This window comes from Heterodontus francisci, chromosome 9 (genome assembly GCF_036365525.1).
Source record: "Heterodontus francisci isolate sHetFra1 chromosome 9, sHetFra1.hap1, whole genome shotgun sequence".
In the NCBI taxonomy this organism is placed as follows: Eukaryota; Metazoa; Chordata; class Chondrichthyes; order Heterodontiformes; family Heterodontidae; genus Heterodontus; species Heterodontus francisci.
The window spans coordinates 12006354-12023370 of NC_090379.1; the positions used below are offsets into that span (position 1 = coordinate 12006354).

Here is a 17017-nt window from a genome sequence, read left to right on the forward strand (position 1 = left end):
AATCAACCTCTCCTGGTTTTTTGTGACTTAGCTGGATTGGACCCAGAAGAAGGAAGAAAGTGAAACTTTAAATTGAGACATTAGCTCTATGAATAATTTTAAAATGGGATGTTTTTCTACCATTGTCGTTCCCTAGTCTGCCCGGGCAGTGAGGGTACTGAGAGAATGTATAAGGCTAAGACCAGATGATCCCACAATTCCACTCCTCGCAACCAAATTGTGCATCGGATCTCTTCACTGGGTAAGTCATGTAAATTCTCTTTATATTTAAATATTGACTTTAATTCAGTTTTTAAATTCTCATCCTTTTTTTCCATTCTTATGTTCTTATGTTCCCTTTATGGCCTCGACCCTCCCTCTGCAACCGCCTCCAGCCCTACAAGCCTCCATGACTCTGCGCTGCCCTAATTCTGGCCTCTTGCCTATCCCTAATTTTAATCATCTCACCGTTGGAGGACATGCCTTCAGCTGCCTAGAGGCCCTGAGCTCTGGAATTCCCTCACTGTCTCTCCGTCTCTCTCTTCTCCCTCAAGTCATTTTGTCTCTTTGACCAAGCTTTCAATCACCAATCCTAACCTCCTTATTTGGTTAAGTGTCAGATTCTGTCCGATAAGGCTCCTGTGCGAAGCACCTTGAGACATTTTACTATGTTGAAGGCGCTTGCAAAAATGCAAGTTGTTTTACCCATCAGAGTGCCTGTGCATTTTTACACTCCATGCTGCTGCCTCTCAACAGCCATCCTCACCGCAACACCAGTGCCTTTCCCCATCACCACTCCTCTATTTTGCCTCTTGCCAAATATATTCCATCTTCATGCTGTTCCAGATTTATCCAGAATGTTTCCAGGGATGGGGGGGATTTTAGTTACAAGGTTAGGTTAGAAAAGCTGGGGTTGTTTTCCTTGGAGCAAAGGAGATTGAGGAGAGATTTAATAGAGGAGTACAAGATTATGACTGTCTTAGAAAGGGAAAAGCTGTTCCCATTAACTGATGGTACAAGGACTAGGAGACACACTTGAAGGTTTTGGGCAAAAGATACATGGGGGAATGTGAGGAAGAAATTTTTTATGCAACGAGTGGTAATGACAAAATCACTGCCTATGAGGGTGGTGGAAGCGGAGACAATCAGTGATTTCAAAAGGAAATTGGATGGCCACTTGAAGGAAAGAGACTTGCAGGGCCACAGGGATCGAGCGGGGGAATGGGACTGACTGGATTGCTCCATGGAAAGCTGGCATGGACTCGATGGCCCCTCCTTCTGTGCTGTAAATGACTGACTTCCTGCTCCTGTGTGTCACCTGTCGCTACTGCTGCTCCGAATAACACTCTGTTTTCCCCTTCTTCTCCGCTTGATACTCAAGCGTCGGTAGCTTATCCCCCATGCTCCCTCCTGCCAAGTTCCATTGTCCCTGCTCCACCAACTACCCATATATTTTCCTCGCTGCAGCAACCCATCTCCAAGAAAGCCCACTTACCATGCTACTTTTAAAAAATTAATTCATGGGATGTGGGCATCGCTGGCCAGGCCAGCATTTATTGCCCATTCCTAATTGCCTTTGAGAAGCTGGTGGTGAGCTGCCTTCTTGAACCGCTGCAGTCCATGTGGGGTAGGTACACCCACAGTGCTGTTAGGAAGGGAGTTCCAGGATTTTGACCCAGCGACAGTGAAGGAACGGCGATATAGTTCCAAGTCAGGATGTTGTGTGACTTGGAGGGGAACTTGCAGGTGTTGGTGTTCTCATGCATTTGCTGCCCTTGTCCTTCTTGCAGGGGTAGAGGTCGCGGGTTTGAAAGATGCTGTCTAAGGAGCCTTGGTGCATTGCTGCAGTGCATCTTGTAGTTGGTACACACTGCTACCACTGTGCGTCAGTGGTGGAGGGAGTGAATGTTTGTAGATAGGGTGCCATTCGAGTGGGCTGCTTTGTCCTGGTTGGTGTCAAGCTTCTTGAGTGTTGTTGGAGCTGCACCCATCCAGGCAAGTGGAGAGTATTCCAACACTGACTTGTGCCTTGTAGATGGTGAACAGGCTTTGGGGTGTCAGGAGGTGAGTTACTCGCCGCAGGATTCCTAGCCTCTGACCTGCTCTTGCAGCCACGGTACTTAGATGGCTACTCCAGTTCAGTTTCTGGTCAATGGTAGCCCCCAAGATGTTGATAGTGGGGATTCAGCGATGGTAATGCCGTTGAATGTCAAGGGGAGATGGTTAGATTCTCTCTTATTGGAGATGTTCATTGCCTTGCACTTGTGTGGCACCAATGTTATTTGCCACTTATCAGCCCAAGCCTGGATATTGTCCAAGTCTTGCTGCATTTCTGCATGGACTGCTTCAGTATCTGAGGAGTCATGAATGGTACTGAACATTGTGCAATCATCAGCGAACATCCCCACTTCTGACCTTATGATTGAAGGAAGGTCATTGATGAAGCAGCTGAAGATGGTTGGGCCTAGGACAGCTCTCCCCAAACCCCAGATTTCTTCCTTTCTCAACAGCCTGCTACCCTCTTCCCAAGTGCTTGTAGAAGCTGTAGCTCCCTTCCCAAATCTCCAATACCCCGATACAGTCCAGTGTGGCTACACCTCATACTGTCTGTGCTCCCAGTCCCAGACCTCAACCTCCCTAGTATTTAACAATACTATCTAACAATCGTATTTAACAATAGTATTAAACAACGTACACTCCCATCATTGCTACACCTTGACATGCTACTCCCAGACCTCACAACCCCTCCTGCTATCCTGCATCCCACCAGTGCTATCGCATGCTCTCACAACCCTCTTACAGCACTGATACACTCAGCACTTCACCGTACTGCAATTACAATTTAAAAAGTGGCATCTGTCATCCATAACACAAGGTACATCGGGAACGGGGAACAGAGGAGGATTGATGAGAATTTTTGGAAATTTAACCTTTAAAGCAAAACTTTAGAGGTGCTGATCAGAATTTAAATGAGTACAGCTGTTGTTTTATAGGCAGCGAGTTCCTTTATGAAGGTGGCTGTGGGTCTCTGCACTCTCTCTGAAGTTTTATTTTGTTTCAGAACCCTTTGTAAACCAGAGCATTGATCTGTGTGGCAGATTTGAGCTGCTCATCATTCTGTGAATGCAGCATTGTTAGACTGAAGCTCATTAAGTTGCAGACAGTGTTGTCACTAGCGTTTCAGTGCAGAGGGGCAGAACCAAGGCCCATAGAGCATAGGTGAGTACCATGAGCTGTCAAATCAGCTTTACTGATTAGTCTTCGTCGCTGCCACTGGCTGATACTGCTGGTGCTCAGAATGAGGCTCTCTGCCAGATGGGGAAAAGAAGAGCCCAAAACAGAACCACAGTGGAGAAGGGCAAATAAGCCTGTCACAAGCCAAATTTTTGATCGATGCAGTGACAGTCTCAAGGTTTTCTGATTGTTTCATGCAGATATGCAAATAAATGCAGTGCTTGTTGTGGGACTGTGCCAGTTGGGGCACACCTTGTTTGATCCCTCGTCGGTGTTAAGTGAGCTGATCTTGACTGTGGACCAGTTCCATCCCGCCCGCAGTATGCTGAGCTTAGTCCCCCAGAATGGGACATGAAAGCCCTGAGCACCGCTTCTAATAGTCCAAGAGAACGGCTGCTTTTAAATCCCTGCTGCAGCCACCATCTCCTCCCTTCTGCTCTGTAACATTGCCCACCCCCACGTGCACTCCAAACTGCCACCCGTTGAAGGGTGACCGGAAACAGGAACAGATGGTAAAACCTTGGCCCAGAAATTGGTCTACATTGCATCTGTTTACCACGCATAGAATGGATGAAACACAATTTCTTCCCCGCTGCGTTCAAATAACTTCTGGTGAATGTGGTAATGCCAAGTGCCGGGATATCAAAACAGGCACACCATACCAATTGAGTTTGACATCCCTGGGTCCTCGAAGCCCTGAGCTAGAGGGGGAAATCAGCCAGGCCTTCCTACTGCTAATTGGCATCCAATGTCTTCTGCAAGAAAGTGTGTTAGGAGTGTGAACAGGATCGAGCTGGTCAGTGATGACCGTCCCTCCCATCCTACCCAATCCCCACTCTGTCAAGTACCCAGCTGATGGTATTTAGACTCAAACTGAAGTGATCACCTGGAGCAGGAAGTGGAAGCTGGTAGTGTGTGTGGACCATTACCCCATGCAGAGTCATTGCTATCTGGAGACGGCAAGGTGGATATTGTTTGATTCAAATGTCCTAGAAGGCATGATTCTAAATGATGAATTGCTGCAGGTCCCTCCAGTCCATTTCTAAAGACAGAAAAGAGAATAATGTTAGGCCAGGGGGTGGCATTTTCTGCATTAGTACATTGTGCAGTATATCTGTACCAGTGGAATTAATCATTACTTAATTAGTTGCTCTTCCAAGTTAGAGCTGTCGAGAGGGATACAGAGGAAAGTGGTTAATATAATGAAATATTAGTTGCTGAATAAAACACCTGCACTAACTGATAGAATTGGATATACATCCTTTCATTTATGATAAATGACTTCTGTCTTGTGTCATTCGGAGCAACAAGTTAATTAACTCCTGGGATTAAGGAAACAGCTCAAGTATTTCAAATGATGATTTCAGCTTTTCAAATAGCAAGCGAAAGCTTTTTCCTTTCATTGATCTGTCTCTCCCTGTTAGCTGGTTGCATGTTTGCCTCAGTCAGTATCACTCTTGGTTGAAGGTTCAAGCTCTACTGTAGAGTAGAGCAGCTAATCCAGGCAGATACTCCAGTACTGAGGGAGTGTGTGCTGTCATGGGTGCAGTCTTTCAGATGAGGTGTTGTGATGAAGGGTCGCAGACCTGAAGCATTAACTTTGTTTCTCTCTATGCAGATGTTGCCAGACATGCTGAGTATTTCCGGCACTTTCTGCTCTCATTTCAGAGTTCCAACATGCACGTATTTTTCCCTTATATTTTTGAGATTTTAAACTTGTTTGCCAGTTCATCATGTTCCATTGTTCAGTGGAGAGATGGGATAATGTGGTCTACTTTACTCCCTCAACCAACCAACATTATAAAAAAAAAGAAAAATAGGTTATTCATACAGTTGCCGACTATGGGATCTTGCTGTGTGCACATTAGCTGACATTTCTCTAAGACAAAACATTTTTGATTTATTTGGAGAGACATGATAAACCACCAAACAAATCCAAATTTTTTCTATTCTTTTCCTCTCACTGTTATGAATATGTGTATATTGCAAATGGATTCATGAACAGGTTTTAGTCAATCTGTCTTGTCTGGCCTTTCCATAAATTCCTGGGTGGTTAGGTTAAAAGCAGTGTCGACTTATCATGTAGTCTTGGTAATGATTTTTGAATGGCCCCACCCACCATTGTTCCATGGACCTTCATTCACATTAACTGAGTGTTTGCTTCCTTTTCTTGCTCTCCAGCAAGAAAGGGCGAAAGAGTTCAATAATCAGCAAACTTCCATAAAGTATGGAAAGGCCCTAATAAAGTAGAACTGGAGGTCCTAGAGTTTTATTTCTTTCTTCCAGTCTCCACTTGGCAACTGCCCCCAGGTGGCTTGATTGAAATCACTTTGTGGAAGGATCATAAATGCAGTGTCCCAGCCTCTCATGCCTTGTAATTGCAATCCTGAGAGTGGTTGGAATTGGTAGTGATGAAAAGTTAGTGAATAGGAATGGTCTGAGGATACAGGTTGATTTAAAGAACTATGTTGTTTGGGGGGGTGGGGGGGGTAAGGGAGGGGCAACATAACAGACTGATTCTCAGCATCTTATTCATCTGAAGTTGAACTCTAGCTCTGAAATCTAAATAAGGGAAAGAATGAGCAACAAACATTCAAGCCTGTAATTAAACAGTATAAAAATAAGCTCAAATGTTTACCTATGTGACTTTGAATACATCAGGGTACATTTGAGCACAGCAGGGTCTGTGTGAACTTTTAACTTGTTCATTAACCCTCAACTAGGGGTATTAGACATTGCTGCTCAAATATATATCCCAGCAGAATAGATGGCTGTAAAAATAATAGCACACTGAAGAACTCCCGGTGGGCATCCTGGTATATTACTGTGAAGCCAGTGCGTCACCTACCTAAGGCAATGAGTATCTGAGCCATACAGACCACAAAAGCTACTGGGCTGCGTTGAGTTTACTGACAGCAGTAAGGCTTACGAAGTGAACCGTGCAAGGGATATCAAAATTAACACAAAAGGTTTGTACAATTAAATTAGAAGGAAAAACGTACTGAAGGGTATTGGAGGCCCTTTAAAAACAGAAGCCAGTCATATTGCAAATAAAAAAAAATGGAAATGGCAGACTTGTTGCATAATTGCTTGCTGTCAGTCTTCACAGTAGAGGAAGAAGATAATATACATGACATCGTAGGGGAGACAATGGCATAGTGGGAATGTCGCTGAACTAGTAATCCTGATGCCCAGGCCACTGCCCTGGGTACAAGGGTTCAAATCCCGCCATGGCAGTTGGTGGAACTTAAATTCAATTAATTAATAAAAAAAAATCTGGAATTGAAAGCTAGTCTCTGTAATGGTGCCCATGAAAATATCATCAATTGTGGTAAAAACTCATCTGGTTCACTAATTACGAGCAAGGTGGACAATGGGGACCCAGTGGATATGGTGTACCTAGATTTCCAAAAGGCCTTCGACAAGGTGCCGCACAAGAGGCTGCTGCATAAGATAAGGATGCATGGCGTTAGGGGTAAAGTATTAGCATGGATAGAGGATTGGTTGACTAACAGGAAGCAGAGAGTGGGGATAAATGAGTGCTATTCTGGTTGGCAATCAGTCACTAGTGGTATGCCTCAGGGATCGGTGTTGGGACCGCAATTATTTACAATTTATATAGATGATTTGGAGTTGGGGACCACGTGTAGGGTGTCAAAGTTTGCAGATGACACTAAGATGAGTGGCAGAGCAAAGTGTGCAGATGACTGTGAAACTTTGCAGGGGAACATAGATACATTGAGTGAGTGGGCTAAGGTCTGGCAGATGGAATACAATGTTAATAAATGTGAAGTCATTCATTTCGGTAGGAGTAACAGTAAAAAGGATTATTACTTGAATGGTAAAAAGTTGCAGCATGCTGCTATGCAGAGGGACCTGGGTGTCCTTGTGCATGAATCGCAGAAGGTTGGTCTGCAGGTACAGCAAGTAATTAGGAAGGAGGCAAATGGAATTTTGTCCTTCATTGCTAAAGGAATTGAGTTTAAAAGCAGAGAGGTTATGTTGCAGCTGTATAAGGTACTGGTGAGGCCGCACCTGGAGTACTGTGTGCAGTTTTGGTCTCCTTACTTGAGAAAGGATGAACTGGCACTGGAGAGGGTGCAGAGGAGGTTGACTAGGTTGATTCCGGAGTTAAGGGGGTTGGCTTATGAGGAGAGACTGAGTAGATTGGGATTATATTCATTGGAATTCAGAAGAATGAGGGGGGATCTTATAGAAACATATAAAATTATGAAGGGAATAGATAAGATACAAGTAGAGAGGATGTTTCCACTGGCAGGTGAAGCTAGGACAAGAGGGCATAGCCTCAAGATTAGAGGGAGCAGATTTAGGACTAAGAATTAAGAAGGAACTTCTTCACCCAGAGGGTTGTTAATCTATGGAATTACTTGCCCAGTGAAGTAGTTGACGCTTTTTCAGTAAACGTTTTTAAAGCTACGGTAGATATCTTTTTGAACAATAAAGGAATTAAGGGATACGGTGAGAGCGCAGGTAAGTGGATCTGAGTCCACGAAAAGATCAGCCATGATCTTATTGAATGGCGGAGCAGGCTCGAGGGGCCGGACGGCCTACTCCTGCTCCTAGTTCTTATGATCTTATGATAATCTAATGTCCTTTAGGGAAGAAAATCTGCCATCCTTACCTGGTCTGGCCTACATGTGACTCCAGCAATGTGGTTGACTCTTAACTGCTTTCTGAGATGCTCTATCAAGTCACTCAGATCAAGGGTAATTAGGGATGGGCAACAAATGCTAACCTTGCCAGTGATGTTTACATCCCAATAAAGAATTTTTTTAAAACTAGTAATGAATCAAGGACGTGAACTTACTAAAGTTAATGTAAGTAAGCAAACAGTATTAGAAAAAATAATGGCAGTAAAGACTGACAAATCTCCAAGACCTGATGGTTTCGACTCCATAGTTTTAAAGGAAATTGCAGAGTTTTAGCCATAATTTTCCAAAGCTTTCTTGATTCTGGAATTGTTCCTTTAGATTGGAAAATTGCATATGTAATTCCATTATTTAAGAAAGATGAGAGAAAGAAAAAAAAGGAAGTTATAGACCAGTTAGTCTAACATTTGTTCTGGGGAAGTTATTGGAATTAAGGACTGTTATGCAGACCCCCACCTGCCAAGAATGAGGCATATTAATTTTGTCATATGAACATTGATTTTAAACTGTTGCTGGAGTGAAGAAAGGACTTATTTTTTAATAAAAATCACCAGACACTTGGCTGGAAAAACATTTGCATACTAACAGACAGTGCTCGGAGAGACAAAGGACTTATTCCCTGGTCCACTTAACCCAAAATGGACTGTTAACATTGAAGGTGAGAAAGCTCACACTAAGTGCAAAGTGCATTATTGCTGTTTGTGGGACCTTGCTGTATGCAAATTGGTCGTTGTGTTTCCTACGTTACAACAATGACTATACTTCAAAAGAACTTCATTGGCTGTAAACTGCTTTGGGACATCTGTGAAACGCACAATATAAGTGCAAGTTTTTTGTTATTTAATGCTCTCTGAGACACCCTTGTAAATACTACTCCTGGGGTACTTCTTGCAGTTATTAATGTGCAGCAAGGTCCCACAAACAACAATGTGATAATGAACAGATAATCTGTTTGTGATGTTAGTTGAGGATCTTTTACATCCACCTGAGAGGTAAGACAGGGCCTTGGTTTGACGTCTCATCCGAAAGAGAGAAACTTCAAAGTGCAGCACCCCCTCCGTTATTGACGGAGTTGGTGTAATGAGAAATTAGTGGGAAAATAATACAAATACATTTTGAAAAGCTGATTGTAGAATCTATTAATGGCCGTGTTGCAAGATCAATGAAGAGATTAGTCCTGAATTTTAAATCCAATGGTTATTGAATTGAGAGAGAAATCTGAAATTAACAGAGTTGGGCATTCAGTCCGGAAGAGGAAGACAGATTAATATTTAAGGTTAGATACCTGACAAAGTCTTATTCATGTGCAAAGTCACACTCAAAGCTGTAACCTATTCTCTTTCGAAGTTTGCCCATCTGTTTTTGCAATTCCAGCATTTTTTTTTTTTTTGCTACACGTTACAAATTGTTGATGAATTGACCCTCTAAGTTTATTATATCTGAATTTAACCTAATTTGAAGTGAATTCCAGGATTGAGGATTTACAAACAAGCAAACAATATTGCCCTTTTCTATCATCTGCACTTTTTTTTTAACATGACCTCTGTCTTTATTTTTGTCTCCAGCTTGGAGAGGGCGAGCAGTTTGCTAAGCTGGTGACCGAGATGAATGAGAAAGAACCTGAGTTTCGAGCTAAAGGCTTCTTAGCTCTCGGCTTGACCTACAGTCTTCAGGCCACAGATGGTAAGGGCAGCATAGAAACTCGCAAAGCTTGGCACCATGGCCCCATGGTATGTTCAGTGTCATGTAGTCCTCCTCCCTGTATTCTCATTATGATGAAATTGAAGATCATCACTGTTTCCTTCTTTAACTCATTCTTCTTTACCTCTCTGTCTTCTGCAACCTAAAAACATTGGACATCCAAACCTGGTGCCACCTAACTTCTACTTAGTTGGGCTTGGTGGTATCCTGAACTGTCATCTATGGCCCTTCATCTTGGACTCTTAATTTAGCAAATGTGTCCAAGCTCACCCCATACTATGTTCCAAACTAGTTTGGAACTTGAAGAAAGGAACGAAGCTTCATCTTTCCTAGTTCATGGACCAACAACATTCAGTTTTTAAAATGACAGCTCAATTATTTCTACATAGAGTCATAGAATATTACAGGACAGAAGGAGGCCATTTGGTCCAAAAAGTCTGCACTGGTTCTTTCAACAAGGAATCCAGTTAGTCCCACTCTCTTACTCTTTCCCCATATCCCTGCCATTTTTTTCTCCTCCAGGTATTTGTCCAGATACCTTTTGAAGGCTACTATTGAATGTTGGAGCCTCAACTATTCCACTATATTTGTTCACGACTTAGATGACAGGATAGAAAACCACACATGAAAGTTTGCTGATGACACAAAGATAGTCAGCGTTGTAAACAGTGTAGACGAAGCATAAAATTACCAAGATATTAATAGGTTAAGTGAATGAGGCAAACTATGGGAAATGGATTTCAATGTAGTTAAGTGTGAGGACCTAAAAAGAAAATAACAGTAGTTTATAAATACTGAAAAGCTGGAAGCAGTGTAGATCCAAAGGGCCTTAGATGCCCATGTACATAGGTCATCTAAATGTCATGGACAGGCACAAAAAAATCAAAAAGCCTAATGGAGTGATGGCCATTATATCTAGAGGACGAGAACAGAAGGGTTTAGAAGTCCCACTCCAGCTATACAAAGCCATGGTTAGACCACGCCTGGAGTACATAAGAAATAGGAACAGGAGGAGACCATGCGGCCTGTAGAGCCTGCTGTGTTCAATTCTGGGCACACCTCAGGAAGGATTTATTGGTCTTGGAGGAAGTAATATCTGCACTCAAAGGGTTAAATTACAAGGATAATTTACACAAACCAGGGTTGTATTCCCTGGAATTTAAAAGATTATGGGGTGATTTGATCGAAGTTTTCAAAATATTAAGGGGAACAGATAGGGTAGATAACTATTTCCACTAGTTGGAGAAGCTAGGACTAGGGGATATCGCCTAAACGTTAGAGTCAGGCCTTTCAGGAGTGAAATTAGGAAATACCTCTACATGCAAAGAGTGGAAGATGTTTGGGATTGTCTTCCACAAATGGTAATTGATGTTAAATCAGTTGTTAATTTTAAATCTGAGATTGGTAGATTTCTGTTAACCTATTAAGGGATTATGGGGCAAAGGCAGGTATATGGAGCTAGGTCACAGGTCAGCCATGATCTCACTGAATGGCAGAACAGGCTTGAACTAAATGGCTCCCTCCTGTTCCTATGAATCAGTATCCGTAACAGGCAGTGAATTCCAAATCTTGACCACTCGATGCATAAATTCTTTTTCCTCATGTTGCCTCTGGTTCTTCCACTGGTTTTATCAGCTTTGGTTATTGACCCTTCAGCCATTGAAAACAATTTACTTTTATTTACTCTAAACTCTTGATTTTAAACACCTCTATCAAATCTCCTCTTAACCCCTCTGCTCTAAGGAGAATCCAGCTTCTCCAGTCTATCCACATAACTGTATTCCCTCATCTCTGGAACCATTCTTGTAAGTGACTATGAAAAATTCAGGTTATGCAGGGCTGCACACCAGTATGTGTGTTGTGGATTTTTGTACACATTCCATTCGTGTCCAGAATTCAACCAGGCCCATGAATGCTTTCCTCTTTCAAACTGGGCTTCATTATATTAGTGTCTGACTTTGCATCTCATCCAATTGTTCCAGCAGGCACAGGTCTTGCCCTCACACTTGCTCTTTAATCTTACAGATACAGATCTTGCCCATTCTAAATCTTAAAGTCACAACCCTTGCTAAATCTGACCGGCATGCATCATGCAGTTCCATCACCGCCCCCTCCCCCCACAACTCCATATCCTGGAGGCTTTACCCTACTCTTTCAAATTCTAGTAGTCCAAGGTTTAAATCTTGTAGTCACAGGTAGAAGTTTCCAACTCTAGATGTTTTTGCAGTAGGTTTCATCGCATGATCTCCCACCTAGCACTGCTCCTGCCATTAATGTATCTGCCATTAGGAAAATGCATGGCAGATGCAGTATTACGTGAATAAATGTGAGGTTATCCACTTTGGTTGTAAAAACAGGCAGATTATTATCTGAATGGTGATAGATTGGGAAAGGGGTAGGTGCAGCAAGACCTGGGTGTCCTTGTACACCTGTCGCTGAAAGCAAGCATTCAGGTGCAGCAAGCAGTTAGGTAGGCGAATGGTATGTTGGCCATCATTGCAAGAGGATTTGAGTACAGGAGCAACGATGTCTTACTGCAGTTATACAGGGCCTTGGTGAGACCACATCTGGAGTATTGTGTGCAGTTTTGGTCTCCTTATCTGTGGAAGGATGTTCTTGCCATTTGGGAGTGCAAAGAAGATTTACTAGGCTGTTACTAGGCTGATTCCTGGGATGGCAGGATTGACGTATGAGATTGGGCCGACTAGGCCTACATTCACTAGAGGTTAGAAGAATGAGAGAGGATCTCATAGAAACCTATAAAATTCTAACAGGACTAGACAGGCTAGGTGCAGGGAGGATGTTCCCGATGGCTGGGGAGCCCAGAATCAGGGGTCACAGTCTCGGGATACGGGGTATGCCATTTAGAACTGAGATGAGGAGAAATTTCTTCACTCAGAGGGTAGTGAACCTGTGGAATTCTCTACCGCAGAAGGCAGTGGAGGCCAAATCATTAAATATATTCAAGAAGGAGATAGATAATATCTCTTAATGCCAAAGGAATCAAAGGATATGGGGAGAAAGTGGGACAAGGTACTGAATTAGACGATCAGCCATGATCTTTTTTGAATGGCGGAACAGGGCCGAATGGCCTACACCTGCTCCTGTTTTCTATGTTTCTATTGGACCGACACATCACCCTTACGGTGCATAGGCTTTCTACACCAATCGGAAAGCAAACAGTCTCTTCATTACCCAATTGGATGATTCGTGACTGTCAGTCAAACAGCCTTTTATCCCCTTCTCCGATTTTTTTTTTAAACCCCTCTGATTTTTCTCCCAGATTGCTCACAGCAATATCCAGGAGTTTAATCTTTAATTCTTGGAGACTCCAGAATAGTCCAAGAGGGTTATCAAGTCACAGACCTTCTCGCCACTGCCGCCCACCCAACCAGCACAAGCATAGAAATTAGTTCCTCGCTTGAATACTCCAATCCCTCTGGTCTGTTTTAGACACAAACCTTACCACTAGGTGTCACCTGATCAATCCTTCATCCATCAAATACAAAACCAAAATGCTGCGGATGCTGGAAATCTGAAAGATAAACAGAAAATACTGGAAATACTCAGAAGGTCTGGTAGCATCTGGAGAGAGAAACGAAGTTAATGTTTCAGATCTGTGGCCTTTCAGCAGACCATAATGTTGCCAGACCTGCTGAATATTTCCAGTATTTTATGTTTTTTCTTTCATCCTCTGCCCGTTTCATTAACAAGCTATTGATTTTTCTTTTTAAAGCAACATTGAGAGGAATGCAAGAGGATCTCCAGAAAAAAGCACTTCGAGCATTTCAGAGGTGCGTGCGTTTACAGAAAAAAAATATAGAAATCTCTGACGGAAAAGGTAAAACATAAATTCTTACTGTTACCATGACAACTAAAATGGATGATGTATTCCACTTGCATGCTTTATTCATGCACAGCATTTCTCTAATCTCTCCAGTGGAGAACAGGCACCATTTCAGGCCACAAAGTAAGTGCTGGCAAATTACTGGAAGTATGAGGTCTATTTTTAGGACTAAAGGGAGCATATATTTGTGTGGGTGTCTGAGTCATCATGTGTGGCAAAAAGAACGTCACCAGAGCATGGAAGTAAAGGAGTGGAAATGGTGTTCTTTTTTAGGTGTTTATGTGCTCACCATGGGAGGGATGTTAGCACTGAGAAAATGGAACAATCTTCTTTGAAGCACAGCCAGCTATATAGTAAAATTGTTTCTAATCTTCCCCTAAATATGTGTCACAGCCCACCCTCAGAAGACCATGGTATACTTCTTAAAGAACGTTACTCTACCCTCAAAACAGTAGCCCTCCACCATGCAAATATATTTCTATCTCCTGCACCAGCCCCATCCTTGTGGCCTGCCGAAACAACATTAGGAGTTGAACCAAATGAATTTTAGGTGGATGCTTACAAGTGTAAGATAGAGGGGAGTATTGTTCCATCAGTCTCAGCTGGATCAGTGATTCACCGTGCAATGCCCACTGCATCTTCTTTGCAGCCAAATACAGTGTTCACTAGTTTGTCTATATAGCAAATAAGTGTGAAGTGTCCACCAGGTAGTCCATATGCCACAGTGTATAACCACTAGATTGTCCATGTAGCATAGTGTAGTGATCTCTAGATTTCTCATATTAGACAGTCTGGTGATCTCTAGATTGTTTATACAGCGTAGTGCATTGCATTTAACCAGAAGGATATACTTTTAAATTTCAGGTGTAAGGGGACTGAGAATTGATGTGATTAAGCAAGGGCAAGAGATTTGGTACAGGATAGGATACAGATAGCAGAGCTTTTGCTGAACTGTTTTCTGTGGAGGATTAGAGGTTTAGCTTTAGAATAATATGTCGTGGAACCAACCAGGAAAGAGGCTATAATTCCCTGAAATAAAAACAAGAAATGCTGGAACCACTCAGCAGGTCTGGCAGCATCTGTGGAAAGAGAAGCAGAGTTAACGTTACGGTTCCGAAGAAGGGTCACTGACCCGAAACGTTAACTCTGCTTCTCTTTCCGCAGATGCTGCCAGACCTGCTGAGTGGTTCCAGCATTTCTTGTTTTTATTTCAGATTTCCAGCATCCGCAGTATTTTGCTTTTGTTCTGCTGCTATAATTCCGTGGTTTCCCTCTGCCACCTTTCTTAAATAGAGGAGGGACAGACCCAATTTTCCAATGTAAAGGAACAGTTCTAGAATCTGTAATGTTCTCATCTACTTGTTTAAAAACCCTGGAAGGAATATAAACTATTACCATATATCCTCATGTAAAAGTCGACCTTAACTTTCAGAGCGCAGACAGAACATTCTAATCATGCACTAGTATAAATACCCGAATGTTCAGCTAAGATCCCCACTTTTTTTCAATATGGTGCCAAGGAAGAACAGTAAATACACAGTGCAGTTTAAACTAAAAGTCATTGCGTGTGCAGGAATGGCAAATATTGTGCAGCAGCAAAAGAATTCAAAGTATCAAAAGAATGTCAGAGATTGGAGAAAGCTTTCCACACAACTGATGAAGATGCCAAAGAATAAAAGTGCCAACAGGGGAAAGTCTAGCAAGTTGCTGCAATTAGATGGTAAAGTTGTGGAATGGGTCAGTATGGATACATAGTTTCCCGCACATCCATCTGACTTTACACCCTGAAAGAAGCAAAGGAAGAAGACACAGCAGATTTCAAGGCCAGCGCTGGATGGTGTTCTAGGTTCATGCACACGATTTTATACTTTGCCAAAAGACCCAAGATTTCACTGCATCTACCTGCTGAACTTGACAACAAGGTCACCAAATTCCATTTATACTCTGACATCGAGGGAAGAATTGCATTGGCAACATGGATTTTGATATGCCGGCAAATCAAACGTGAACAAAATTGGAGAAAAAGAAGTACTAGTTAAGACTAGTGACCATGAAAAGACTAGATTCACTGTGAACTTTCATGTATGTTCGACTGGACAAAGCTAAAGTCAATGGTGATATTTAAGACGAAAAGCAACCCCAAACAGAAATTTCCAAGAGGCATTGTTATCTATGTTCATGAAAAAGAATGGCTGGATGAAGGTTGCTGCAAAATATGGCTGAGAAAAACGTGGAATTTGCGACCAGGTGGATTACAGCAAGAAAAATGTTTGCTCATCTGGGACTTGTTTAAATCGCACCACTTGTGCTGAGGTTTGATCACACATGTTGTCGCTGAGGTTCGATCACAGAACACCGATATTGCAGTGATTCCCAGTGGCTTTACCAGTGTGGTCCAACCATTAGATGTCGGTATCAACAGGCCATCCAAGGACAGCATCAGAAGTAAATGGAGCAACTGGATGTTGGAGGGAGAGAAAACATTCACCAAAGGAGGCAGTATGTGGGCTCCAGCACTAGCAACTTTGTGTGAATGGGTTATGGACGTTTGGAATGGCCTCAAAACCGACATTGTCAGGAGATTCTTCAAGAAATGTGGAATTTCCAGTGCACTCAATGGTAAACAGGATGATTATTTGTGGAATGATGATAATGGCATAACCGCTGCTGCTGATCCATACAATGCCATTTAAGCAGATGATTGGGAAGAATTATTCAGAGTTGCAATAATAATGAGACTTTGGCTTTTAATGCACATTCGGTTCTAGCTAGTTTTCATTTTTAAATTCTTCCATTTATTGTAATAAAAATTGTATAAATTTGTGTATGACTTCTGTTTAAATAAATGAGTTTACACTAATTGTCTGTCTCCATGGTCGCTATTATTTTGTTAATAAAAGTTCAAAAGTAGGACTCATGTAAAAGTCAACCCTCCCCTGAAATTTTCGCCTAAAATTTATCAAAGACTCAACTTTTACACGATATTACGACCAGGTGAGAAAGGGGTCTAGGGGTTCCCTCTCCGCCTTTTCCTGGTTTGACCGTAACCAGGTTTAATTATTAAAAACAGTGTTTTTGTCTTCCGCTCAGTGAATCCTTGTTCACTGCTCTCCACTTGTAATGGCAAAGAAATCAACCAGACAGGTTTTCTTAGATTTAAACAAGAAAGGTGTAAGTTTTTAACCTTAAAACTCTAATTCAGTTAAAACTACTAAAAATACACGATGCGAGCATGCATACATGATAAACACACATGCAGATAGAGACAGAAAAGGAGAAAGAATCAAGGGGAAAGGTTTGAAGCAGTAGCTCATGTTCGTTTACTGTCTTTTGAGTTCGATGTAAAGTCTTTGTTTGCAGTTAAACTTTGCTGTCTCATTGGGGCCCAGTACACACTTTAAAACTTGTTTCGATGGTTTTCTGTCGTCTTGAAATCCAGTTGCAGTCTCTTGGTGTGAGAGGGAGATGCTCTCTGTTCAAGTTCAGTTGCACTGTGATCTCAACCTGTTCTGTGAACACAATTCAAACGAAACCTGGGCCAGCGGGCCAGTCATGTGACTAGCTCTTTTTTTCAGGACAACCTGCC

The 17017-nt window shown here is 42.3% G+C and overlaps 1 protein-coding gene across 2 annotated transcripts in view; it reads left to right on the forward strand.

Annotated features, from left to right (window-relative positions):
• ttc7b (tetratricopeptide repeat domain 7B) overlaps positions 1-17017 on the forward strand; it is a 358122-nt gene that overhangs the window by 148093 nt on the left and 193012 nt on the right. For both annotated transcript variants that reach the window (XM_068038566.1, XM_068038567.1), the window contains exons 11-13: positions 137-241; positions 9449-9566; positions 13321-13378. In XM_068038566.1, coding sequence (XP_067894667.1) covers positions 137-241; positions 9449-9566; positions 13321-13378 — 281 coding nt within the window. The remainder of the gene's footprint in view (positions 1-136; positions 242-9448; positions 9567-13320; positions 13379-17017) is intronic.